General features: G+C 54.6%; 10 protein-coding genes across 10 annotated transcripts; 6 read left to right on the forward strand and 4 right to left on the reverse strand.

The window, feature by feature from the left end:
- Positions 1-490: 490 nt before the first annotated feature.
- On the reverse strand, positions 491-3,750 carry PFLUO_LOCUS6521 (uncharacterized protein; the record flags this gene model as incomplete). Its single annotated transcript, XM_073784072.1, has 11 exons — positions 491-1,085; positions 1,144-1,356; positions 1,417-1,859; positions 1,917-1,987; positions 2,041-2,251; positions 2,310-2,335; positions 2,394-2,510; positions 2,566-2,905; positions 2,972-3,396; positions 3,463-3,632; positions 3,719-3,750. 11 exons carry the CDS (start codon positions 3,748-3,750, stop codon positions 491-493), a joined length of 2,643 nt encoding a protein of 880 aa, XP_073640564.1.
- A 431-nt stretch (positions 3,751-4,181) lies between these two features.
- On the forward strand, positions 4,182-5,656 carry PFLUO_LOCUS6522 (uncharacterized protein; the record flags this gene model as incomplete). The annotated part of the gene is made up of 3 exons (XM_073784073.1): positions 4,182-4,399; positions 4,464-4,799; positions 4,855-5,656. 3 exons carry the CDS (start codon positions 4,182-4,184, stop codon positions 5,654-5,656), a joined length of 1,356 nt encoding a protein of 451 aa, XP_073640565.1.
- A 545-nt stretch (positions 5,657-6,201) lies between these two features.
- Positions 6,202-6,829, forward strand: PFLUO_LOCUS6523 (uncharacterized protein; the record flags this gene model as incomplete). The annotated part of the gene is made up of 2 exons (XM_073784074.1): positions 6,202-6,389; positions 6,460-6,829. The coding sequence occupies 2 exons, from the start codon at positions 6,202-6,204 to the stop codon at positions 6,827-6,829; spliced, it is 558 nt and encodes a 185-aa protein (XP_073640566.1).
- A 705-nt stretch (positions 6,830-7,534) lies between these two features.
- PFLUO_LOCUS6524 (uncharacterized protein) lies at positions 7,535-9,900 on the reverse strand (the record flags this gene model as incomplete). Its single annotated transcript, XM_073784075.1, has 5 exons — positions 7,535-7,689; positions 7,747-8,026; positions 8,114-8,740; positions 8,793-9,785; positions 9,832-9,900. The coding sequence occupies 5 exons, from the start codon at positions 9,898-9,900 to the stop codon at positions 7,535-7,537; spliced, it is 2,124 nt and encodes a 707-aa protein (XP_073640567.1).
- A 200-nt stretch (positions 9,901-10,100) lies between these two features.
- On the reverse strand, positions 10,101-12,693 carry PFLUO_LOCUS6525 (uncharacterized protein; the record flags this gene model as incomplete). The annotated part of the gene is made up of 7 exons (XM_073784076.1): positions 10,101-10,603; positions 10,777-11,316; positions 11,344-11,451; positions 11,502-11,627; positions 11,677-12,119; positions 12,178-12,187; positions 12,252-12,693. The coding sequence occupies 7 exons, from the start codon at positions 12,691-12,693 to the stop codon at positions 10,101-10,103; spliced, it is 2,172 nt and encodes a 723-aa protein (XP_073640568.1).
- Positions 12,694-13,751: 1,058 nt separating this feature from the next.
- On the forward strand, positions 13,752-15,398 carry PFLUO_LOCUS6526 (uncharacterized protein; the record flags this gene model as incomplete). The annotated part of the gene is made up of 2 exons (XM_073784078.1): positions 13,752-14,084; positions 14,142-15,398. 2 exons carry the CDS (start codon positions 13,752-13,754, stop codon positions 15,396-15,398), a joined length of 1,590 nt encoding a protein of 529 aa, XP_073640569.1.
- A 741-nt stretch (positions 15,399-16,139) lies between these two features.
- Positions 16,140-18,695, forward strand: PFLUO_LOCUS6527 (ndufs1 NADH-ubiquinone oxidoreductase subunit; the record flags this gene model as incomplete). Its single annotated transcript, XM_073784079.1, has 7 exons — positions 16,140-16,251; positions 16,313-16,336; positions 16,389-16,440; positions 16,499-16,513; positions 16,575-16,597; positions 16,660-18,538; positions 18,593-18,695. 7 exons carry the CDS (start codon positions 16,140-16,142, stop codon positions 18,693-18,695), a joined length of 2,208 nt encoding a protein of 735 aa, XP_073640570.1.
- A 407-nt stretch (positions 18,696-19,102) lies between these two features.
- Positions 19,103-20,328, reverse strand: PFLUO_LOCUS6528 (uncharacterized protein; the record flags this gene model as incomplete). The annotated part of the gene is made up of 3 exons (XM_073784080.1): positions 19,103-19,554; positions 19,613-19,919; positions 19,972-20,328. The coding sequence occupies 3 exons, from the start codon at positions 20,326-20,328 to the stop codon at positions 19,103-19,105; spliced, it is 1,116 nt and encodes a 371-aa protein (XP_073640571.1).
- A 777-nt stretch (positions 20,329-21,105) lies between these two features.
- Positions 21,106-24,044, forward strand: PFLUO_LOCUS6529 (uncharacterized protein; the record flags this gene model as incomplete). The annotated part of the gene is made up of 2 exons (XM_073784081.1): positions 21,106-23,485; positions 23,548-24,044. The coding sequence occupies 2 exons, from the start codon at positions 21,106-21,108 to the stop codon at positions 24,042-24,044; spliced, it is 2,877 nt and encodes a 958-aa protein (XP_073640572.1).
- Positions 24,045-24,575: 531 nt separating this feature from the next.
- On the forward strand, positions 24,576-25,225 carry PFLUO_LOCUS6530 (uncharacterized protein; the record flags this gene model as incomplete). Its single annotated transcript, XM_073784082.1, has 2 exons — positions 24,576-25,027; positions 25,090-25,225. 2 exons carry the CDS (start codon positions 24,576-24,578, stop codon positions 25,223-25,225), a joined length of 588 nt encoding a protein of 195 aa, XP_073640573.1.
- Positions 25,226-26,471: the final 1,246 nt, after the last annotated feature.

The raw sequence follows: 26,471 nt of genomic DNA on the forward strand, positions 1-26,471 counted from the left end.
CAGGCACCTGATGCGCAACTCCACCTGATCCTCCTCGTCTGATCGAACTAGACTGCGAGGGGTTGGATAATCGCACAGCTGGGTAGATACATGCAGGATGGAGTCTCATTGTTAGAGACACTGTCATTATTGTAATATATTCTCTCCTGATTTTAAGCGCATTAGGAGAGATAAGAAGGGTAGCGCTTAGTTTTGTAGGACTACAAGAAGATACTCTTAGTGGGTTCGGAAGCTAAATCAAGTAGGATTTATCCAGGGAAATGAAACCCCAATACGGTCGGAGGTACGTTGAAGGGTAAAAATGCTGCGAAGACAGAGACTATACTACAGGTATCTAGGGGTGTGACAGACTCGAGGGATGTGTGCGATTATCCAAACCCGACATCTACTTTCAAAACTAAGAGAAGGTAGGCAACTATGGAGTAACCACGGGTCCTCAACCAACATGGAAGAAAGAAAGAAAGAAATAAATCATTCAAAGAGGGGTCCCTCACGCATACCGATGCGCCTGCAGCCACTCCACCACCTTCGCCGCATCCCGCTCCTGGTAGCACGCGTTGGTCCGGATGCTGTCCGAAACAATCACCAGCGCCCGCTGATATGCGCTCGTGTCCTTGGTCTGGAAAAACGACGCAATATCCTCGCTGGTCGCATGATCCGCGAACTTGGTGAGTCCCATCCGCATGAAGCGCTCAATCACCACGTTGCTGGCCGACAGTCGCGTCGACACGGCGTCCCAGTGGTCCTTCATATACTTCCACAAGAGGTGGCGCATCTTGGAGTTCGCCGCCAGAGACACGGCACCGCTGTGGATGTCCTGGATAGCCACCTTGTCGGAAAAGACAAAGTCCAGGTAATCCTGCACCAGGGCCGGCTCCTTCGTGCGGCCGAGCGCGCTCAGGCAAATCTCCTTGCCATCTACCGAATCCGTCCGAAGGTATTCTTCCTTGACGGCCTCGTATTCCTTCCGGCCGCCCTCTGATACATTGAGGCTGAAGATGACCGACCGCAAGTTGGTGTGCACTGCATTCTGGTCTTTGCCCGTGGCCCACAGGTCGAAGCGTCGCTTGGCTTCCGCAATGATCCTGTAGATAATCGTCAGAATGGCGGTGGCCACCATCTTTCACACCAGCATGGACTCACCCTTCATGGCCAGCATTACCAGCCATCCCAATCAGAAGCTTCCGCAGTTGCACTGTGAGGTAGTCTTCGTTGGGGGCAAATTCCCAGCCAATCTTTTCCGCCGCAGGGGAGGCCAGGTTCAACGTAAACTTTTTCAGGCCCTCGGCGGCCTGTTCGTTCTGGGAGAAGACAGAGCGGAGGTTGGCCAGCGATGACGAGACTTGGGACCAAACACTGTAGATCAAAAATTTAGAGATTATGGCGAATGACGACGGAGCGCAGGAAACATCTTACAGGTAGTCTGTCTCTCCCTTGAATCCCTCCAAAAGAGACAGCAAGGCCGGCGTAGTACCTTCTCCAGAAACCGCAAGAGCGGCAGCATCGCCCAGCAAGCCAATCTTGTCCTCGGTGCTCAGAAGATCAAGAGACTGACCAAGCTTCGCCAGATGAGCCGGGGGGTAGTTGGTCCGGTAGAACCCAGCCAGGTCCTTGTTGACCTTGTAGAAGGCATCCTCGCCGACGCCTCCAATGGTATCAGTCTTGTCTGTGAGGGCTCGAGTGTCAATATTGGCCAGCTGCGGACCAGACTTGAGGCCGAGAGGGATCCACCAAGTAGTCTGATCCTCCTCGGCCTTCGCATCCCCAGTGGACAAGAATCGATTCTGCCGAACGCTGATCTGACCAGGCTCCTCGGCTATCGTGACAACGGGGAATCCGATTTTCCGAATCCAGGGATCCTGGAAAACAGAAGATCAGAAAGACTGGTAGTCGAATCAATTTTGGGCTTAACTTACCATGAAGGTAGGCACGTCCTGGCCAGAGGCTTCGCTCAAAGCGGACCACAGGTCATTCGTAGTCGCATTTCCTAATCAGACAATCAGCAAGTCTGCATTTCGATGTACAGAGGGATACTCCTACCATAGGCGTGGGCCTTGAGGTAGCTCGCCACGCCGCGGAGGAATGTCTCGCGGCCGAGATGAACACTCAACATGCGGATCACAGAGCTTCCCTTGAGGTAGCTGATATGGTCGAAGATTTGATCCACTTCAAGAGCATTTCGGACCGGGACCTCAATAGGGTGAGAAGCGCGCAGCGAGTCGAGATGGAATGCTTGTTGAACACCTTCAGCCTGGAACAATGTCAATCGCGGACTCAAGAAAACCGTGGATACCTCGGGAATTGCGTACAACAAACTGAGACCAAACGTTCCATTCTGCGCATGTATGTCAGCATTGCGACAAAAAGCCTCCTCATCGGAGAGGTCGACTCACCAGGATAGAAATGATCGACGGCCAACCAGCCGACCCAGGTTGCGAAGCCCTCGTTGAGCCAGAGCTCATTCCACCAATCCATCGTCACAAGGTTGCCAAACCACTGGTGGGCCAGCTCTACGATGCGATATATCAGATCCAGTCCGGTCACCGTGGCGGAAAGGGGGCTCACCGTGTGCAACAACATAAGCGATGCGATTCTTATACCGATTATCTGACTTTCCTTCGTCGAAGAGCACGGCAGTGGTCCGATAGGTCACAAGTCCCCAATTCTCCATGGCACCCATTGCAAATTCGTGGACCGCTAGGAGATCCGCCTTGGGCAGTGGGTACTCGATCTCGAAGACCTCCGAAAAGTAGTCGACCGTCCGATGAGCACACTCCAGCGCAAACCGAGCCTGCTCCTTGAGACCGCGCGTGGTGTAGACGCGAACCGGGATGCTCTTGCCCTGATACTTGCGCTCGGTCATCGCCTCAACATATTCAAAATCGCCAACCGCCCATGCCAGAAGCTGCAGGCGCGAACAATGGGTTAGTCAAGCGCACGTCCATCTACGAATATGTCTGGGATTACTGACGTAAGTGCTCATCACGGGCGTCTTCTCAAAGGTGACGAATTTGAGCCCCGAGTGGCTGCCGTCTCTTTCCGATTTGATCGGCATGTTGCTGAGCGCAGTCTGCTGCTTGGGCACCTCGATCTCGAAATCGAATGCTGCTTTCAAGTTCGGCTCATCGAAGCAGGGGAAAGCCCTCCGCGCATCGCAGGACTCGAATTGGGTGCTCAACATGTAGGAGAAGTCACCCTCCTTGGGGGTGTCGGCGGCCGGCTCTCCTACAGGCTTATACTTGGAGCGGTAGAAACCAGCCATGGCGTCGTTCATAATTCCGGTGAACTTGATAGACAGCACGATGTCCTGGGGCGAAATTTCCTGCGGGAACTTGAACGTGACCCGTTCCGATTTCTGGTTGTAGGAGATATCGGATGCCTTGGCCAGCTGGGCACCTGTAGAGAGATACGGCCGCACGGTTAGCTTGTTTGATCGCATTTCACGGTGCAATGAACACCCACCGTCCTTGCCCAAAACTTCCGCATGCTGTACCTCCAACTCCTTCGCGTTCAGGACAATCTCGTTTGTGGGGCGGGCGACCTTAGCATCGACGTTGACCAGGCCCTTGTATCCCCACGAGCCACCGAGCTGCAGGTCGAAGAGCGAGACGTGGTAATTGACGGGTTTGGCCCTGGTCGTCGCAGTTAGCTCCGACATAAACACAAAGACAGATACTCATGAGGATCCGCGAGGGATAATGGCGGGTACATCACTCACACGTCAGGCAGAGTCTCTCTGTCAGAGGTCATAATGCGAGCTTCAGCAGAGCAATATCTGATGGGAGGCCTGAACTGAACTTGGGAAGCGAGCGAGACGGGGTGGGGGAGAAGTCGACGGGGGTAGCGGGAAGAGAAGGAGGAGGAAGGAAGAAGATGAAGCACGCGAGAAGAACAGAAAGAGGAGGAGGAGGGGGAGGGGCCAGGGCGGCCTAGACGGGCAACCGTTGCAATGCGGCGGACACTACTGGTCCCCCACATCGGCTATCGTCGGTATTGTAGTCCGTAGTGTGGGTGTGAGGGTGAAATAATTCCGGTTGAGTTAACTGAGAATAAGGTCGGTAGGTGTCATTAGGTGTGGGAGCTTGGGCCAGGTCCATACGGCGCAAACCGAGCCTGATTGACGGGGTGCGGCTCCCGATCGCCAGGACGGACCGTTGGACACACTCCACTCCCACCGCACCATGGCCGACTCCGACGAGGAATACGTGGGCGAGGTCACCGACGACGAGGACGACTTCCAGGTCTCACGCACTGGCCCTGAGCGCCGCTCCAAGAGGCGCAAGCAGCGAGGCGGCGCCGAGTGGGAGCTGTCCCGGACCTGGGAGACTCTAGTCGAGGGCGCCGATGGCACCATCAGCTCCACGGTCGAGGGCCTGCTCGAGGCAGGGAAGCGCAAACGGTGCGTCTCTCTCTCTCTCTCTCTATCTCTCTCCATATCAATCCAACAAACCCTAATTGCGCAGATTGTTGAAAGACACAACACCGCTGCAACGCGGCATCATTCGACACCTGATCCTGACCCTGGACCTCTCGCAGTCCATGTCCGAAAAGGATCTCCGGCCCACACGATACCTGTTGACCCTGCGATATGCCCAGGAGTTCGTCCGCGAGTTCTTCGAGCAAAACCCCATCTCCCAGCTCGGCGTGCTGGGCCTGCGAGACGGTCTCGCCCTTCGAATCAGCGACATGAGCGGCAATCCCACGGAGCACCTGACGGCAATCCAGGCGCTGAAACCCCAGGACCCAAAAGGCCTCCCGAGTCTACAGAATGGCCTTGAAATGGCTCGAGGTGCTCTCTTGTCCGTTGCCCTCTGCCCGCTCCTGCTTCCCTCCGCGCTGACCGGTTGTCCATAGTCATACCCCAAGCCATGGAACCCGAGAAGTGCTGATCCTGTTCGGGTCTCTCCTGTCCTCTGATCCGGGCGATATTCATCAAACCATCAATACCCTGGTCAGCGACCAGATCCGGGTCCGGATCGTCGGCCTGGCCGCGCAGGTGGCCATCTGCCGCGAACTGTGCACGAGAACCAATGGTGGGGACGAAACAGCATACGGGGTGGCACTCAATGAGCAGCATTTCCGAGAGCTGATGATGGATGTCACAACCCCTCCAGCAACAGATTCCCAGAAACAATCGGCAAGCTCACTCCTCATGATGGGGTTTCCGTCTCGGACCATGGATTCTGCCCCTTCGCTCTGCGCGTGCCATTCGAACCCATCCCGCGGGGGATATAAATGCTCCCGTTGCCACAGCAAAGTGTGCAGTCTGCCTGCCGAGTGCCCGGCCTGTGGCTTGACCCTGATTCTGTCGACTCATCTTGCGCGATCCTATCATCACCTGTTCCCTCTGATCAACTGGGTGGAGGTGCCGTGGCGCAGGGCCTCAAAAAGTGCCGCATGCTTTGCCTGTGGTATTCCCTTCCCGCCCGCACCCCCCGAGAACCAATGGTCCATGGCAGAGGGGCATGCAAAAGGGATGAGCGTGAGCAGCCGCTATGAATGTACCGCATGCAAGAATCATTTCTGCATTGACTGCGATCTCTTTGCTCACGAGGTTGTACATAATTGTCCCGGTTGCCAAAGCAAGAGTACGCGGCCACTGGAGGCCCAGTCCGACACGGCGCCAGCGGTTGATGGTATGGACACTACGGTGTAGAGCAGTTGACTGGTCACGCCACTCGACCATCAATGTGATCAAATAAGCCCTTCGAGTGCCGACGAGACTTTTCATCAGAGAGCTGCATTTCGGTCCAGTGAGCAAGAAGAACGCCCACAGGATTCAGAGGCTCGAACCCCTCGATATGCGAGGAATTGCTCGGGCATCTACAGCGAACCTGGTCATCACGACGTGGGCAAGCATGCTCACATTCGATATTACTGGAGCCCGGGTCAATTGGCCGCTGGTCAGAGATATCGGCTGCCACTGAGATATTGAAATAGCTGCTGGGCTTGGTTCAGTGGGCACATTTAGGGACCGATCTCCGGGCAAAGCTGTCGGTCTTACTCTAGATGCTCGTCAATTAAGTATGTTACTCCGATATACACTCGGTGCAGAGGAGAATAGAAATCGAGAACAAAGCCCACTGTACAGTAAGCACGTTCTATAACTAACCACTTCCTGAGCAACCTCGGCTCCCGCTGCTGCCCCACGCCCTCCGCATTCCTCCCTCCCTCTCCCCAACACAATAATAATCCCACACCATGGCACAGCCCGTAGAAGCCCAAGAGAGCCCGCTGGAGCGACTACGGTCGTATCCCTTCCACATCGACCCCGAGTTCGCCAATGGCCTCTCCACCATCCTCGGTCATCCCGACACTCCCGCCACCGAAGCCGAGATCAACCGCGAAGATGACCTCGTCTTGCAAGCTAAATGCTTTTTCTTCTCGCGGTACGCCTGCTAACGCTAGACATGCTGCCCTAGATTTCGAATCCCCGTACTGATGCCCGCCGGATCGCAGAAAAGAGAATCTCAGTCCACCCATTGACTTCGCAACCTATAAGTACTGGTTGGCCTCGCAGTCGACAGAAGCACCCCGGGATTCCCAAATTGTTTCGGGATTGTCACAAACGCCGACGACATCCTCGTCTTCAGATCCCGTTCAATCTGACCCGCAGGCCCCTACAAACCCGGAACCCGCCTATCCATCCTCGTTCGCTCATATCGTGGACTTAATCACGACTGGGCAGCCAATTCCCGGGATCCAAGAGATCCCGGACACAGTTTTGGAGGGGCATGATTTGTCGAGTGAAAAGCCTCGCAGGCGAAAACCGTGGGAAAGAGGGGAAACGGCCGACACCGCGCAAGACCCTACAAGTGCCGCCCCCTAAGTGCCGCTAGTTCCAGGGAAAAGGATACTTCGGTCATATCAATAGCGCGCATAGGAGTTTAAATAATAAAAGTGTCATTGCGTGCTCGTGATTGACATTAAAATTCGGCAGTGAAGCTGCATGGTTGGGTAACAGAATAGAGAGCCGTCGCACAACGCTAGAGCAGGTATAAAGAGACACGAATAATGAATGCTCATAGCCCATGGAAGCAAACAAAGGAGCTTGGGATAACCAACGATGGGAGTGTAGCCCGAAATGGAATCAACTGGCGAGCGGCACTAGCCGTCAAAGTTGTATAGCAGAAATAACCGTAAGACTGATCGAGAACTGAGACACCACATTTCGACTGTCACACACTCGGCTTCACTCGCAGCCTGCATTTGCGGAGAAAGATGACTGACAACATCGATAATCCATAGAAAAAGAACTTTTTTTTTCGGGGGTTTTTTCTTTGGCAGATCCAAAGGGAACGCGTCAGCGAACAACTCAACGAAATGGGGTATAGTTGGAGCCCCATGGTCCTCCACGACCAAATCGCCCGCTTGACTGGCTTGTAGTGGGAAGTCTGTCCTCGGTAAACTGGTTGAAACGGCCGATTTGCATACCAGCACCGGGACCGGGGCGGGTGGCATGAGATGGATTGCAACAGAGCATCGCGACACGAGAGCCGAATTTGGAGCCACGGAGCGAGACCATGTGTTTTCTTTAGATACCGATACTTAGCCACGGAAATTTCCACGGTTGGTAGTGGATTGAAGAGAATACGTACCGAATGTGGCTGGCGACAAGCTCCCGCTGGTGAGCTGCGGCATTCATCAAGATCCATTGGATCAAATAGTTGCCATATTGGTCACCCGCAACTGAAAGCCCAGTGGAATCAGTAGAGACCCAGTATCAAGGGTGATGACTCCACTCACTATCAGTCAACGGCATCCGGGGTCGGTCAGCGCGTCCAGTGCAGACTCGAGAAAGATAGCGCTCCAAGAACTCAGATCCTCCGATCTTCAGGCATTTCTCTACTATCTTGGAGGCGAACTGATCCATACTGTAGTCCACAGCCCAATGGAGAACATGTTCAACGGCGCGACTCTTGTCATGCGGAGCCCCATGTTCGCAGATGTGTTGGATACACCAGTTACCAAACTGGCCCCGTGCGAGCACATCGATCTTGCCCAGCACTTCTTCGATCGCCGGTCGCTATCAATTTATTAGCGTGCCACTTGGACAGCCGAGAAAACGCAGAGCCCCAAACAATGGGGTTATGAAACAAGCCGAGGCACCAACCTTCTCATCCTCCACGCAATTCTCGAAGATGTTCTGAACAACCAAGCTTCCCGTCTCCCCCAAAGCCACCTCATGCCACATTCCACGCAGAGCCTCGTTGACCTTGGCCATGACCTGAGGAGGCTCGCCGCTCCAGCGGAGTTCGAAGAGCTTTTGCCAAACATGACAAGCGTATCGATGAATAACCGTCTCCGGGATGCGGCGCAAGAGCTCATGGACCATAACAGCCTTGTGTTCCTCGGAGACGCAGTCGAAGGCCTTTTGGATCACATGGCAGCCAAAAGGATCCATACTCAGGTTGAGTGTGTTTCCTCGAATTGCGTTGGCAATGGCAACGACTTGTTCCGGGGTTCCATGCTCAAAGCAGCGCTGGATCAGAAAGTTGCCAAACCGATTCACCATGAGTGGATACGCCTGGTTCACAATGGCCTCGATGATGTCGTACTTCTGCTCCGTAGTACCGACCTTGAGCTTTTGCTGCAAAAAGATAGAAGCTTGCTGATCGTTGTTGCAGACAATCTTGTCCACAATGTACTTCCAGTCGCAAGAAACGTTCTTGTCGAGCAGACGTCGGTAGTTGAGTGGCTCGAGCGGAGAGATATACGTCTGAATGGAGTTTCCGCCAGTCTAGATACATTAGAAGCGGAACATAAAAACGATCACAAGCAACGAAACTTACTGACGAAGTTGCCCAGGAGGTAGCATTTGTGCTGGCTGACGTGAATTCAGTGGCCGTGGGTGACAGAGCAGTCCCAACCGACGGCGTTTGATAAGGGATCGGATAGACCCCCAGCTGCTGGTAAGCGCTCGACGGCCTGTTCCCGGGCGACTGAGGAAATTGATCACCGAGGGATCCGGTATGAAACCCACCCCAAGGAGTGGTAGCGACTGGAAATGAAGGCGAGTCGCGGGTTCCTTGGGTGATGACCCGACGAGGCCCCAGATTCGGAGCTGGGAGGGACCAAATTTGCTCACCAGGGGGGCGGGACTGGAATCCGCACGAAGGGCCCGAAAGTACTCTGTGGGACGGAAGAGCACCACGACTTGCAAAAGACGAACTACCCCAGAATCGCGTTGGGTGGTCCTGGCCCAAGGAATTGCCTGATCCTGGAAGAGCCTCGTATGGATTATCAAAGGCCGATCCATTGGCGCCCACTCCAAGTGGCTGCTGCCCATGCTGAGACCACAGGCCGCGAGCCCGATTGTAGGCCCCTGCCGACAGAGCATCCGAGATATCAGACTGGGAATCATCTTGGGCATTCCAGGCGTCCTGGACCTGGGCGAACGTGGTGGGATTCGAGGCATTGAATGCATTCTGCAAATGGCTGATGGTCTGTTCGGTAACCTCCCGACTGCCACTTCCACCAAAGTCAACTTCGGAGGGTGGCCCGAGGGCTTGATCCAGGGTATGCTTAATCACGCGGGTTTGGGCCAACTCTTGCTCCTGCGAGGCTATTTTGGAATTTGCGGCGAGCAGCTCTTGTTTGAGACGAAGTAGCTCCGCGGTATTCGCGATATCTGGGGCCGGCAATAGATCGGGAGTTGAAGTGCTTTGGGAACTGGGAGAAGTACTGGCAAGCACCTCCTTTGGAGAGAGCTTGGCCAGTATCCTCTCCAGTCCCGAAGGCGGTCCGGCCAAGGAATCGGCATTCATGTGCTCTAACTTCTGCTTCTAGGCTGGTCAGATCAACTTTGCATTTGGCAGTGCGAGAACCAACCTTGCTTGTGGGAGCTTCACTGTCTTTGTCCAGACGGCCAAGCTTGGACAACCCGGAGCGAGTGGACATCTTAGCAAGCAGAAACTCGAAACTCGAACAAGCAGAGATGCAAAGTGGAGGATGAAGAGAATGAGGAGGGAGAGGAAGAGGATGGGAAAAGGGAGGAGGGGAGAGGAAGGTGTGAAGAAATAGAAGAGGAAGGGAAAGAAAGAGAGAGAGAGAGAGAGAGAGAGAGAGAGAGAGAGAGAGAGAGAAGGTACGATGATTACCTACCTACCTAAGGAAGTACTGAAGAAGGAACTGCACGACACCTGCCACGACCAGTCCATATGGCCGGCAGCCAACACTCCCGCCGCACCTCGCCAGCGACCCTCGTCCCCCAGCACCGCATAGTCCGGCTGCCCCCCGCCAGTCACCGTCGGCACCAGGCGAGCGGCCTGTCGCAACCCAGCCAGGTCGGCACCCCAGACGACGAGCTCCACACGCTCGTCCGCCAACGGCCGCAGAAACACGGCCCCCAGACCGGGCTCGTATAAATACCCATGTGGAGACGATTGGGACGAACTAATCACCAAGCGACCTTGATCCGCATGGATTGGGTATGTGTCGAGCTGGGACGGAGGAAGATCGTCCCCCAGGGCCAGAATGATGGCATTTCCTGGACCATCCGGGAAGCATCCGCGAACGATGTGTGCATCCGCAGAAAAACATTGAACCAGGTTGCGGCTAATCTGGATTGCAACGTTCTGGACGCCAGCGAGCACAGGTTGATCTGGAACCTGCCGTCAGAGCGTAACAGGGCATCAATACCCCCCAGTTGGCGACCACATCGCCCCGAGATTGACCGCCAACTGGTATCATGGGAGCAGTCCACTCCTCCGGGGTATCTTGCAGGTACCAATTCTGTCCAAGTTGGTCATGATCCACGGCAAATTGGGTACCCACCCAGGATCATGACATCCGGCACCTCGATCTGACGAGCAACATCCGTCAGGTGAAATCGGCGGATGTTGCGACTACGCACATCCCACGTTTGACTCTCCGGATGGCGAATGATGGCCATTTCACCATTCTGATCGGGCGACTGCAGCTGGTCTACCTGAATCCCGGCTTTGGATCCGATGACACCAGTGGCCGGGATCATGATGGTGAAGTTGTGGGGCATTCCAGTTGAGGCTCGCGGGCTGCTGGCCACGTCATGGTAAAATTGTTGGTGGAACGGGGTTGTCAACACACCGGAAAACCAATGGCCTGCTCCCAGAAGCTCTTTGTACTTTGATGGCCAGGAGATCTGGCCAAGCATCTCGTGAATCAGACGCGAGTGATATGCAGGCACGTTATCATCATCAGAGCCATGTTGCTGCACCACTGGAATCCCCGCCACATTCTCCAACAGCAACTCGTGCTTATAGGAAGACCGAGAGCGGAGCAGCACGGACAAGAGTGACGGCTCAAGATTTTGCCACATGCTATAGGGAACATAGTCTATGTATCTTCAGTGCCAATGCAAACCTCTGGACGAGAGGATGGACAAACTCTCAATGGAAGTGTAGCCTGACACGGGGGCTACAGCAGCGACTTGATCGGGGTAATGTGTGGCGTAATACCACGCTCCTTGGCCTAGTGCGCATTAGTGACACGGGTTTCGAGGGTTTACATGGGCTTCATACCACCGTTGGAGTGGCCGAGAAGGATCAAATCATGCAAGGAAGCACCGGGGCCGTTCCATCCAACATTGGCCATCCACTCCGGGACGGCAGAGAGTGCAGCCTGCGCATCAGCGTTGCCCCAATGATCTGGATTATTACTTCAGTCGTTGATTCCTTTATAGAGGGTTGGACTTACGCCAGTCATCGCCACTCCATGAGGTGACACCACTCGGAAACAACATCCAGGCACATACTCCATATGCTCCGTCCAACATGGCGCGAGCCTCCGCGCTGTCCACGTCCAGTCCCGCTCCATGGAGAGCAATAATCACTGGCAAACTGGTGGACCTGTGCAAAATGTTACAAGAGGTCGGAGGAGGTCGTACGATGGCATACGAGACACCACTCGACGGGTGAAGATAAGTGAACCGTTGGGCTTCGGACAGGTGTCTCTCTCTGAGATTGACATTAAATGGCAGAATCCTGGTCGGTCCGCCCTTTTGTCCAGCAAGCCGGTACTCAATGTGTACCGCAAATCGATTTGCATCTGACTCGGCCAGGGAAATGTTGAACATCAATGGCCCGAGTCTGATACCCCGCGACTTCCGGAGCCCTCGCAAGAGACAGGTGATGCTGGGTCTACCGAAACCAAATGGTCAACGAACATTTCCAAAATCATCAAACGGGAAAATTTAACCTTAGGGGCACTAATGGACAAGATTTCGACCGGAACAGCTATGTTCTTCTGCAAATGAACCGAGGCCCACGTACCTCCCAATTTCCTGTCGGTCAGTTCAGACACCACCAGGCTGCGTTGGTCCACAGTGATGGGCTCATCTCGCAGCTCGGCTTCGATGAGAACCTTCATACTACTATCCAATCCTCCCTGGGCCCGGACGTCGCGGGTCAACCGCAGATCGACTACATGGAGCCCCGGAGACAGCTGTATCAGGCTGGGAGCTCTGCGGTAGTGATAGAGGTCGCCTCCAAAGTGCGGTTTGCCATCAACCCAGAACTCTAAGAGGCCACCCGCCCAGAGGGCAACCGTCTGGGCCTCGACACCCAGGATATTCAAGGCCCCGCGTGCCCATGCCTGATATTGGAGGGCTGACCAGCCGTAGACGGATTGCAAGAAATCCCAATTGACCTCGGAAAAGCTTAATGTAAGGGCAGCCTTGGTCTGGCTGACCGAGGAATCGAGGTCAGCTTGCATGGCCGCCCATTTCACGGTTCCATTCGTGGCGAGAGCGCTGTTGAATGTGGCCTCCGGATCATATTGCCGACTGCGAAAGCCCCCTTCCTTTTCCAACGGGTCTGCTCCCCAGATTGCCTCTACGCAGGTGTCAATCCACACGTTTGTTTTGTTTTCTCTTTCTTTTTTTTTGGGTCTACAACAGATTTTTGAGGCACTAACCTCGCGTGCCAAGCCGGAAGGGTCCCAGGATCTGCCACTGGCTGGAGAATGTAATTCCTGGTGCTTGCAGGCCGAGTGGAACTTGCGAATCAGGTCCCCGAAAGCTGGCCGAGACCAGCGACAGCCCGGAGAGTCAAACGAAACGCAGCATGTTGGTGGGATTCCCCGGATCGGGCAGCCTGCAACCGGAGAGCCAGGCCACGTGATGCATCCAGATGGGGAGCACAATTGTGATGACAATTTGATCATAATAGGAGTCGTGATAGTGGGCGTGAGAGTAGGAGTGATAGTAGTAGTAGTAGTAAGATAATCTTAAATGCCGCGAGTCCTCCCTGGTCTACTCCGGTCCAGTAGCCGTGGACTGCGCGGTCTCCTCCGACGCACGGGATCCCGTCCGCCACGTTAGTTAGATGCGGTCGAGGATTCTTATTTCCAGACCAACCCACTACTACTCTGCCACCGTCCAGATCAATTTCCGGGAGCCTCTTCACGAACCGATCCCAATCAGTGCATGGCCTGCCACTCCATCTCCTCGTGTCTTCTCGGCGGCTCTGCCACTCTTTCGTTCGTGCTGGACGCTCATTCGCCCCCGGGGATTCGTCATCTCCATCACACCCTTTTTCGGTCCTCAACCCAACAACCCACATCCCTCTGGTGAAACAGTCTGCGTCGACGGAAGGTGGAGCATCTTCCTTCTCTGCTGCCTACTCTTGACTCTCTTGCAAAAGTCGACCTGCACCCCGGACGCCCTTCTTGCCTCTCTTGTCTTTTTTGGGGGGGAAGGAAATTTAGCTAGTCCGCCTGGCTTGTGGAAGATGGCCACCACAACGGTGACCGGCCATGGACGACGCGCCTCCATGCGGCAACCGGAAGTGCAAGTGCCCACCAAGACTCCCACCTCCCAACCGACCAGCAGCCCCATCGACAAGTTCCCTCCATACGATGAGTCCTTGGACGCTGTCCCGGGGCCAAGTCCCTCAGTGAAATACTCGCAGGATCTCTGGGAGCCACGGAGAACAGGCTCCTACGCGCGGGTTCCCACCAATGCCACCGTGAGGAATCCCAAACAACGGTCCAGGAAAAGTATCAGCGAGGCCATCACAACCATCCGCACCCGCAACGGCAGCGTCAGTCAAAACGCGCAGGAGCTGGCTTCGGCGCTCCGGGCACCACTATCTTATCGATTGATTGTACGTCCCCCAAGCTCTCATCACGACCCGTTTGGCTAACAGTTGTTTGAATCCTAGACGCTCTGTCTGATTTGGTATTTGACATCGGCGTTGACCAATACATCCTCGAAATCGATCCTCAATGCGCTTCCCATGCCCATCACATTGACAATTGTGCAATTTGCATTTGTCTCGATTTGGTGTCTGCTGCTAGTTTACCTCTCGACGGTCATCCCGTGGCTAAGGCAAACCGTCCCGGCACTCCAGACCGGAATCCGCTACCCTTCTCGTGATGTGATCTCGGCGGCCTTGCCTCTGGCAGTCTTCCAGCTGGCGGGTCATATTCTGAGCTCGATGGCCACCTCACAGATCCCCGTCTCACTAGTCCATACGATCAAGGGACTGTCCCCGCTGTTCACAGTGATGGCATACCGGGTGCTGTTTCGGATTCGGTACGCCAGAGCAACCTACCTGTCGCTGATCCCCCTGACCGTGGGTGTCATGTTGGCCTGTTCCACCGGATTGTCGACGAATCTCTTCGGCATCCTTTGCGCACTGTTGGCCGCTCTAGTCTTTGTTTCGCAGAACATCTTCTCCAAGAAGCTTTTCAATGAGGCAGCCCGTGCAGAGTCCGAGGGGCCGGGGCGGCAGAAGCTAGACAAGCTCAACCTGCTCTGCTATTGCTCAGGATTGGCTTTTTTCCTCACCCTGCCGATCTGGTTTGTCAGTGAGGGCTATCCCCTGATCGCCGATATCATCCACGACGGTGTCATCTCGCTGTCGGGCAAAAAGGGATCATTAGACCATGGTGCCCTGCTAGTCGAATTTGTGTTTAACGGCGTCTCACACTTTGCGCAAAACATCCTCGCCTTCGTCCTGCTGTCAATGATCTCCCCCGTGTCCTACTCGGTTGCTTCCTTGGTCAAACGAGTGTTTGTCATTGTGGCCGCGATTCTGTATTTTGGCAGCACCACAACTCCGATCCAAGCGGTTGGCATTGGCCTGACCTTTGTGGGTCTGTATCTATATGATCGCAACAGCCATGACGACGTGGCCGATCAACGGGCCAACGCGGATCACTTTCGCGCGCGCGAGTCCATTCTCCCTACGAATGTGCGCAGCGCAAGCAAGCCGTGGGATTCCAACGGGTATGCTTTCCCCTCGGGCTCCGCCCACAATCATGGCGCGCAGCCGATGCCCAAAAACAGCAAGAAGGAGGACGATGACGGCCTTGGCCAGGCCCGACCACGAGGGTCCAGCGTTTCCCACGCGTGGCTGCCGGGCACTAAGCAGGAATCGACCTGGCAGTCCAACGACACCCCAGCCGCTACCTAGAGTTTTGTACTATATCCTGCAGTTATTTTGAGGCGTTTTGGGGGTCAACACAGACGGTTTGCATTCTCCATGTTCTTTTTCTTTTTTTTTTTTTTGATTCGGGGCATTCCATAGTTATGCCACCCGGGGAATCTGTGGGATGTACGTGTTTCACATCTACTACTGTGATCTTCCATAGCTGGGCAGATTCTTTGTTGTATAGATTGGCGTTGTGCCCGACGCGTCCTCGATCGGGGGCAAATAAACACCTTATTCGAGCGCACCCGTCTACTATAGAAGAAAAATGTAGCTACCGTCGGTAAAGAACAAAGTCATCATCGGGCGCAGCCCTTGACTGCTCCAGTTCGGTGCAAGTCTGGTCTCGGACGATGTAGTAGAGAAGACAGGGACCGAGAATTCGCCTGCCTCCTACAATAAAACATGCCCTAGAAATGAGATTTATGTTGTGGGCAGAAAAAGGGAAGGAGTCCGCGCGTTTTTAAGCGGGCTCCCGGAACATGGGTTTCTCCCGACCCGTCCACCTCTGCCTGAACTCCCAGGCTGGAATTTTTCAGTCACGTGGCCCGGCTGCTGTCCAACCGTCGCTAATGAATTGAATGGTCAGCACCGGAAGAATCCTGGTGTTGCTCTGTCTTTCTGTCCACTGCTGCTTGACCTCCCCTCGTCTTCTTCTCCCCCCACCCAATTCTCTTCAATCTCATCTTTTCCCTTTACATTCTCTTTCTTGATATCCTTGCCACTATGCGGCCGCAGCTGTTCCGTGCGGCCGTCCGGTCGCTCCGGGCCCCCAAGGTCACCCCCAGGACCTTCGCGACGTCAACCCCTCGAGCGGCCGAGGTGGAACTCACCATTGGTACGTGTTATCGTCCTCCGGCCCTTGCTGGATTCTTGTGACTGACTGTGCGGTTCTCTAGATGGAAAGAAGGTGTCGGTGGAAGGTAATTGCGCCCATCCCACCGGTCCAGGGTCCTCAACTCACACCAATCAAAGCCGGCTCGGCTCTCATCCAGGCATGCGAGAAGGCAGGCGCGACAATTCCCAGGTGTGTTAGGACCCTCAATGGCTCAAAACGATCTTGCATTGGCTAACCCTGACGACAGATACTGCTACCACGAGTACGCCCTCCCCCACAATCTACTAACTTAGGCGCTATGATTGCTAACATAACCCTACAAGAAAACTCTTGATCGCCGGAAACTGTGAGACCTTTTTGCTTCTAGTCCAAATGCCCACCAATGACATGCTGACCAATCCCTCACAGGTCGTATGTGCCTCGTTGAAGTTGAGCGAGCTCCGAAGCCGGTGGCCTCGTGTGCCTGGCCTGTGCAGCCCGGAATGGTGGTCAAGACAAACTCGCCGTTGGTGCACAAGGCGAGAGAAGGTGTCATGGAGTTCCTGCTCGCCAACCACCCACTCGATTGCCCCATCTGTGACCAGGGAGGAGAGTGTGACCTTCAGGACCAGTCGATGCGCTATGGCGCTGACCGTGGCCGGTTCCATGAAATCAGTGGCAAGCGTGCTGTGGAGGATAAGAACATTGGGCCCCTGGTCAAAACATCGATGAACCGATGTATTCATTGCACTCGCTGTGTTCGATTCATGAACGACGTCGCCGGCGCACCAGAACTGGGAACGACTGGCCGCGGGAACGACATGCAGATCGGGACCTATCTGGAACAGAACCTGAATTCGGAAATGTCGGGCAACGTCATTGACCTTTGCCCCGTCGGTGCTCTGACTTCCAAACCTTACGCTTTCCGTGCTCGTCCTTGGGAGCTGAAGCACACCGAGTCGATCGACGTTCTCGATGCCCTGGGCTCGAACGTTCGGATTGATAGCCGTGGTATGGAAGTCATGCGCATTCTGCCAAGACTGAACGACGATATCAATGAGGAATGGATCAACGACAAGTCGCGGTTTGCGTGTGATGGATTGAAAACTCAACGACTCACGACGCCCTTGATTCGCCGGGAAGGCAAATTTGTGCCGGCTACCTGGGAACAGGCTCTCACGGAAATCTCGTCTGCCCACCAGAAACTGCAGCTGAAGCCCAATGAGTTCAAGGCCGTTGCGGGACACTTGGTCGATGCCGAATCGCTTGTTGCTATGAAGGATATGGCGAACAAGCTGGGATCCGACAACCTTGCTCTTGACCAGCCCGGCGGCAGTTCACCCGTCGCCCACGGTATCGATGCACGTGCAAACTACCTGTTCAACTCCAAGATCTATGGCACCGAGGAAGCGGACGCCCTTCTTCTGGTTGCCACGAACCCCCGTCATGAGGCCGCGGTCCTGAATGCTCGCATTCGTAAACAATACCTGCGCTCCGACATGGAGATTGGGCTTGTTGGAGAGGAGTTTGAAAGCACTTTTGATTTGGAGCACCTTGGAACCGACGTCTCTGCTCTGAAAGCCGCATTGTCTGGAGAGTTTGGCAAGAAGCTCGCCGGCGCCAAGCGGCCAATGATTGTTGTTGGTAGCGCAGCTACCGAGCACCCCGATGCGAAGGCCATTTTCGAGGCCGTTGGGAGCTTTGTCGAGAAGCACGCCAACTTCAACACCCCTGAGTGGCAAGGCTACAACGTCCTTCAGCGTGCAGCTTCTCGGGCCGGAGCCTATGAAGTCGGCTTCACTACCCCGTCCCCCGAGGTCGCTCAGATTTCCCCCAAGATGATCTGGCTCTTGGGCGCAGATGAGATCGCGCAAAGTGAGATTCCGAAGGATGCGTTTGTCATTTACCAGGGCCACCACGGAGACCGGAGTGCCCAGCTCGCAGACGTCATCCTCCCGGGAGCAGCATATACCGAGAAATCCGCCACTTATATCAACACCGAGGGTCGTGTGCAGGTCACTCGTGCAGCTACGTCGCTGCCCGGTGCGGCCCGTGATGACTGGAAGATTATCCGCGCCACCAGCGAGTTCCTCGGCGCTCCTCTGCCCTATGATGACATCGAGGCCCTCAGGGATCGCATGGAGGAGATCAGCCCTGTGATGCGTCGGTACGATGTTGTTGAGCCCAGCTCGGTCAGCTCATTGAGCAAGGTCCAGCTAGTGGATCAGAACAGGGGGTCCCCAGCCACCGGGGCTCCGTTCAAGAAGGTCATTGAGGACTTCTTCTTCACTGACTCTATTTCTAGAAGGTACGTGTTTGCATTCATCCACTGGTATTTGAATCTTAGCTAACTTTGCTTCAGCTCACCCACCATGGCCCGCTGCTCCGCCGCCAAGGCCACCGGTAACCCCGAGACCAACTTCATGGCCGCTGGAGAGATGTCTCCTCAAGCCCTATATGGCTAGATCAATGTGGTGTCTTTCATGACCAGTTGGTCTTTTTCCCCTTTGTAATGGTTCCAGGCGTTGACTTTGTACTCCCTAAACGTCCTTTGTTTTCCTGTACTGTTGCCACCCTGCTGTCTGATTTTTTCTTGCCCTGAACACCGTCACCTTCGGTGGTTGGTCTCTTTTCGCCCATTTCTCCAGCCTCGTCCAGGGGTTCATCTGTACATAAAGATCCAAACCCACAAAATTTCATTAACTTGGGCATTGAAATATGTTCTCTTGCTATGTCTCTCAATGGTCTAGCGACCAAAATGTCTTTCAATCAATTCATTTGGCCCCAAGACTAGGTGGGAAGGTTCTACATCTCATCTCGTCCCGTATGAAGTCCAATGACTTCTGTCAGATTAATTCACGGAAGACAGCCATTATAGTTCATCATCATCCGTCTCTCCGGCAGTTTCCTCGGTATCTCCATTGGTTTGCTCCAGCTGCGTCGTTCTCGGCGCTCCGAAACCGCTCGTGAAGGGCAACTCTCTTCGCGGGGGTGGTGCCTTCTTGGGAGGTGATCCACGTTTTGCATGGGTAGACCGACCAGCCTCTGTTAAAAGAACCCTTTCCGCAGACGGAGGCTGATCAAGCTCCTCGTCGTCCGTGGCAGTCTGTTCTTCTTCTTCTAACATCTGAGGAGTTAATGGTTGATCATCGTCGGTCTCCTGATTACCCGTGGTTTCTTCTCTTCTTTGATCCACGTCCATTTCCTCGAACTGGTCGGAATCTTCGTCTGCTTCGCTAGCATCTTGGGCGCTTCGTTTCACTGCATGACCCCTTTCCCGAGCAATCTGGGACTTATCAGAAAGAGCAGTTTGTATTTCGAACACTGCGGCGGAAGGAGAGAAGTTAGTCCTGAGAGTATAGTTCATAGCTTCTGGCATTACCTTTCGCGGGGTCAGCCGTTGCTGATGCCAGCAGACGCTGCTGGTTCCGGATCTTCAGCTTCTTCTCGTTGAGAAGCTGGACAAAATTGCCAACCATCTGGTTCTCGTGTTGGCTCTTTGCATGCATGAGCTCCTCGAGCTGTTGGTTCATTTTGCGGATAGTGCCCTCGGCAAGGCGATAGCGGTCAGTCAGGTCGGCGACCTGCTGCTCCAGCCCCTCCGCTCTGGCGGCAGCAATGCCTGACCAGTCAAACAGCTCCACGGCTTGCTCATCATCCTGGGCGAGAGTCAAGGCACCCAGTCGTTGCTAGGGCTGGGTCAGCGAGTACACATATCATTGCATACGATCCTCCCCTCACCGTGATTGTCTGGACCCTCTTGCGGATCGTGATGATCAGCTGCTTGCCCTCATCCTCGGACCCCGAGATGCTAGCCGTGGTTTCCACGCCTGACAACCAGCCCGAGTCATCGGCCGCAAGCGATCGCTGTCCCAGAGCTAGCGAGACGATCTGAAACCACTCATCGTCCGTTCCTTGATAGTTCTTGGCGCGGAGATTCTTCAGATGGGCTTGTCTCACAACGTTGATGAAGGGCGACTCGCCCTCGGTAGCGACCACGGTCAAGTCCAGGGGCAGCGAGCCAGAGGATGCGACGTGGACAAGCACAAAGGCCTCGGGCTCGTCTGATCTCGGAATACGCAGGACTCTGGATGGCATGGTGGTGGCGTGGGTGACATTCGAAGAAACACGGATGATGATGACGAGGATCGGTCATGCATCAATAATAATCAAGATAGGCCCGGGGACTAGGTATCTAGGTAGTTAGTATAGTACGTAGAGTAGTACATATGTATATAGTATTATAGAGCGGCCACTCCGTACTTACCTAGGTAGTAGGAGTACTATCATGATCACTAACCCCCTCTATAGTCCATACCTATCTCCCTGCCACCGCCTCGCTCACCTCCATGGGTAATCCCACTCCAGCCACCACTAGCAACCAACTTATCTTTCTCTCTAACAACAACCACCACCACCACCACCACAACAGCAGCAATCACCGCCCCGATTATATCTTCCTGTTGGATCTCTCCCGCGCCTTGGCTCGTTGTCGCCCTGGCCAGCACACCACATCCCCGTCCTTCCCGCCCCCTTCGCCTCATGCTGGAGCTTGCTTTCTCCATTTGAGTGACACGTCGCGACTCGACTGATTCCCCGCACTATCCAACTGTCTCATCAACAACCCCGTCTTATCGTCCAGGGCTGCTCAGGAACCCGCTACCAGCGACCGACGCCGTGTTCCTTGAACGTTTCCACCGTTAATGGTCAGCACGGAATGCCGTCCATCTTCCCAGCCCCAGCCCACGACTCATGCCGGCAATCTGCGAACTCGCTACCTAAACATCGACCAATCCTGTCGTAGGCGCCACCTTGTACTCGCGGAGTGCACCGTGTGCTGTCTCGGATACACCCTTCTGATTAATGAAGTCGCCAATGGCTCAAGCACGACCGGCCAGTGAAGAGGCTATTGAATGCTGGGACGATGACGCCGATCTACAATTCGACGAGGGCGTTCAATTCCGCACTGCGTCGAGCACCGGGTCCGTGGCCAACTCATTCCGGCCCTCCGGCCACCGTGACTCCATTTCCTCCCGTCGTTCTGCGCGCTCCGACCTCGATTCCAACGCAGGAGGGGACGAAGATTGGCAAGTTCTCTCTCTCGGTAATGACGGGTTCTCTAAAGAAGAGGCCATTGCATCGGCTAAATATGCCGGCATTCCCATCCCGGCCAATATCCCGGAATCTGCTCTCGTGGGGGGCACAATCAAATTCCTATCTTCTAAAAAGCAGAAGCGAAGCTTTGTTGACGATTGGTCGGACGATGTCGAGGTTCCAGACCCTGAGATGCTGCTGGAGCTGAAACCCCGACAAGAAACCGTCTTTCCTGACTCGCTTCGGCAGCTCAGCTCTGTAGCCACGAGCCCGATAAAATCTCCAGCATCCTCCTCTCTGAATGATGATACCTCGACTCGTCTACAGTCTGCACTGGCCACGTTGGAGCAATTCCAGGATGAATTTGCGAGCCCAAGTAAAGACGTGCCCACGATCAAAAGCCCATCATCTCAACCCCTTCAGCAACTATCCACAGTAAATACTGGAACGAATCACATTAACACAGGGCTGGACGTGGAAGAATTTGATGAAGACCTTGAACTACCCCCCGATCATGAACCTCTCGAACTATCCTATCGCAAGGATCATGCCCGCGTATCTAGTCCGACCTTGGAGGATTTTGACCTTGAATGGGCCGAAGGGAGCATCGGAGTTCGAGTGGGCGGTACCACGCGGGATGGCCGATCCCTCCCCAGCTCTTCGATTTCAATCGCGAGCCCTAGCGTTTCGAGTTGCCTGACTGCAGAAAGTGAAGAAGACGGTCTTGAGGGTCTAGTCGTTCCTGACGGGCCCCTTGATTTCAACTCTCCACTGCAGAAGCGACAAGAAGCTCTGTACAAGGACGGCGCTCCCAAGGCAAGAGATGACCAAGCGGATCAGAAATCTAGCGCCGACGACTTCTTTTCCGGCATCGATGTCGACAATGGAAAGGCGTTTACTTCGGGGAAGTTGACACTGAATCCCAACGTTAAGTGCAAAACGGAGTGGCCTTCGAGCCCAACACGCCGAACCTCAACCACCATTACATTTACAAGTACAGTTGGATCGCCACGAACTCGTATTCCTCGCCTTTCTGGTCATGAACGGACTCATTCAACTCACCTCGAGACCGTTTCAGAGAGCGGCGCCCCTCTCTTCAAGTTTCGAAGACCACAATCCCGGCTTGGTCATTCATCACAATCGTCGGTGTCTAGCCTTCCAGCCTCGGGTCTTCTTTCTACATCACCAACTTTTGGGACTTCTGGCCGGCGGCTCGCCGTGCCGCGGCCGTCCAAAGATACTACTACTCTCACTGGCGAGTCCAAAGCTCACGAAAAACACCTGGCAGCAAAGCAGCCTATGCCAGTCATTCGGGGCTTGCAATCCACTGCGTCAACCCAAGCATTCCCGCGACACTCACGCTCCGACGGTCCTATTCGTCCTCTCTCCAGTCCACCTATAACTCCCGTCAATCGCACTACTTCAGATGGAAGGCCGCTGGGTCGCAGAGCCGCACCGCCTTTTCTTTCAGCTGGCACTTCTGGTGTTCAATCTCAACATGCGAGCGTGAAAAGCTACCGCTCATCACGGCGTACAAATTCGGACAGCTCCGGTGACTTTGTCAATTCTCAGAACATTATCTCTCGAGAACCTCGTTCGACTCGCTCGGTGCCTTTTGGTAGTCGCTTTAGTGATGCGAGCTCGGGAACGACTGGGCCGTCCACGAAACGCACAGTCACACGACCTACCAGGCGGCGCAATTTCGGGGATGGCAGCGAGTTGGAGGTATTTGATGATTTGCCGACGTCTGCTTCCATCGAGAACAAATTTGTCAAAACTCCGATCGGTCGAGGGGCGCCACGATCTGTCCGCAGCAGAGTCGGTCAGAGTCGGTCTGTTGCACCGCAGCAAGAGCCTTCGCCCCAGTCTGTCTCCCTAGCGCTTGCCACCAAGCCGCACAGCACCCTACCGAGGTTCGCACAGGATACCAACGCTTCCAGAAATGCCAGGGAGCAGCGGATTGCCTCGATGTCGACGAACGTCAGAAGTCGGGACCCTAATTCGCTTGCGGCTTTCGGTTCGAACTGGAAGCCCCAACCCGTCTCACGAGTGCCCCCAAGCACAGCAGCGGTCCGAAGCCGGAAAGCTAAACCGACAGTCCGGTCGACAGCCAAACCTCAGCTGATCAAACCAATGGGGTCTGGAGTTCACGAAGCCAAATGTAAGCTTGTCCTTCCTTCCTTCTTTCCTTCCTTTCATTCTACGGGGGCTAACCCGGCGCAGCTGTGAGAGGGATGCGCTACAACCCGGCAACGTACCGGTGGGAAGGCAATGAGAATCTGATGCAGGACTTTGACCTGCCTGTGACGCCCAAATCTCCCAAGCCCGCGCCCGCGCTAATCACCAATGTGGGGACGATGCACAGTGTGCAGACCGTCGGGGGCATGGTCTTTGATCCCCAACGCATGTGCTGGCTGCCGGCGGCGGGCGACGGCGGGGCGGAAGATGATGTCTTCGCGGGCCTGGAGGATCTGGATGACCGGGTGGTCAGCAGTAGTGGGCGCGTATCCGGGGCCTTTGAGGCAGATGCTGTTGGTGACGACCCGAGTGCGGGCGAGTCCTCGGATGAAGGGCCCATCACAGAAGAGTTCGATGTCGGACCGGAGTTCATTCGACGGCAGCGGGCCGAGGAGGAGAAATGGAGGCGCAAGGTGGCCAAATGGATCGGGGCCAGGCGGGACGAGCAGTGGCGGTGGATGATCCGGGATCTCACGAAGTAATGCCAATGAATTGTTTGTTCTTTCTTTTCTTTTTGGTAGCTACCTGGCTAGGTGATCTCCCCTATGTCCCCGAGAGTGCCAGGAACCCCTGTCCAGCGGTCGATCGGACTCGGGGCCTTGATCTCCCGGCAAAGACAGCGTGACACGATGCGAGGGACCGAGTCGGCAAACAACCAAACGCGCGCGCTCCGGGCAATCCCTCCTGCGTAACCCTGGGTACATGCAGTCGGGGCAAACAACAGACGTGGCGGCCCCTGCTCCCTGTCGGTTTACTTGCTGGTTTTTCTTTTTCTTTCCCTCGGTGGCATATTTGCTTGCTGCTCGTCGTCCAGGGATTGCCTCACTTGCCCACTCACCTCGTTTCATCATGGTCTCGTGCACCGTGCCCGGGGCCATCTGGCGATGGTTCTTTTTAACGAGCGTGATTCCTGGCCTTAGTCGGTCTTTTTTCCTTTCAGCCTGTCTCTGTCCTGTCCTGTCCTCCCACTACTACGCCTCATGATCCCGGAGTTTATCTATCCATCTCGCACCATGAGCAGTTTTGCCAGACGTAATGAAGGGAATGAGAGTTACATGATGAACCAGCCACTGGCCGTGCCCAGTCCCTATGGCCATCCAGATGGCCATGAGTTCACTGCTACGGGATCTGGCTCATATCATCAATTCTCCCACCAATCTTTTCAACCGTACGGGTCCCAGTTCGGCCCGTCCTATGCTCAGCAAGGTCTTCAGCATCTCCAGCAGTACTCATCCGACCATTCCATTCCGTCCATGTCGATCCCGGAGGATATGAGGATGCAACATCCGCCGCCGCAGTATTTGGCCCAGCCACGGTTTCTAGCGTCTCCGAGATATCTCCCGCTCAGCGAGACGGAGATTGAATGCCAAATCTCACAGAACGAGGGCTCGATGCAGTCGGAGCCTGTGTTGCCTCCACTGGAAGGGTTTCCTGATGTCAAGGAATTTGACCAACTGATGCAAAGGTACGTTCATGATGGTGGTCCGCTTGGGCAGATCGATACTAACAATATATCACCCTGGCCAGCTACGTGGATGACTTGTCGGTGAAGAAACAAGACAAGGCACTCATCCATTCCAAGAGAGCTCGCAATATCAAGGCTGTGTTGAACGAACCCAAGGACACTTCGGTCGAGTCCGCCCAATTCCGGTACAGCCCCTAGATTTGAAAGCCCTATAGCGGAACCCTGCTGACAGAGCTAGATTCTGGGTGAAGAAAATGTTCAAGCTGCAACCCGTCGGGATAGTCCCCGATGTAGGTACACCCTATGTGGAGTTGTTCCCCGCTAACAACACATCCCCATGCATCAGTGCAGGAAGATGATCTGCCATGAGGGAAAACCTGTTGCAATCCGGGAGAAATTGTTTAAGATTCTCACCAAAGCACATCAGCTCTGTCAGCATGGTGGCCGGGACAAAACATCAGCCCAGGTGCGGCGAATCTATTCATGGTAAGCACATGACATCCTCACATTATAGAGGAATGACATTAAAAAAGGTTCAGGGTTCCCAAGGAGCTCATCTCCCGCTTTGTGAAAATCTGCCCGACGTGCCAGGTTCGCCGTGGAGGGTCACGACTGACGCCGCCCAATTCACGACGTAGCTCGCCTCGGCTCGACTTGATCCCTCGATCCCCAAAGCTCCCGTCTCCCCCGATATCAAGACGAGAATCCACTTTTGGGGGACAGGCAGCCGTCGAGAGACAACAGACAACGGACTATTTCAGCCAGCTCAGCCAGCTGCATACCCATAACGGGTGGCTAGACGGCCATCACGGTCTCCAAGGGCGCTCTACCTTGGGCACTGGGCCAGTCCGATCTTTCCAAGGGCCGGTAGGGCATCTTTCGATCCCAGGTACCTTGGATCCCTTCTCTACTGATCTGTCCGTACCGTCCTCTCAGTTGAATTACACGAGCTACATTTCCACACACACTCCGACTCAACGAAACTATTGATATCGAGTCCCGTGTAGCTATTCGCCTTGGGTGGCCATGATTACGGGAATACATTTTTTCTGTCAACAAAAGTCTTTTTTGTTCTTCTCAAATTTTTCTATAATGAGACCTCGATCCCCGACGTATCAAAATCAAAAAAGTACCAGAGGGACGAGGTAACTTGAACAGAGGCAATGCGCGCGGAACAGAGAACTATATGCTCTCAGGGCATAATAGCAGCGCTAGCAACTCATCACGAATTCACACAGTTTTTAGACAGGCAAGAACTGGTTTTGTACGTATGTAAACATGCAATTTCGCCGTTAACGATCCGCACCAGAACTCTCTCACTTTTCTCTCTCTATTTCATGGGTTGAAAGTTGGGGGCTACTCGGACATGCTTGGATTGAGATTGCTTGCTTGTCAGCATAGTTACCGCAGTGCCTTGCGGCGTTGATGCCGGAGCGATCTTCCA

This window comes from Penicillium psychrofluorescens (assembly GCF_964197705.1).
Source record: "Penicillium psychrofluorescens genome assembly, chromosome: 4".
In the NCBI taxonomy this organism is placed as follows: domain Eukaryota; kingdom Fungi; phylum Ascomycota; class Eurotiomycetes; order Eurotiales; family Aspergillaceae; genus Penicillium; species Penicillium psychrofluorescens.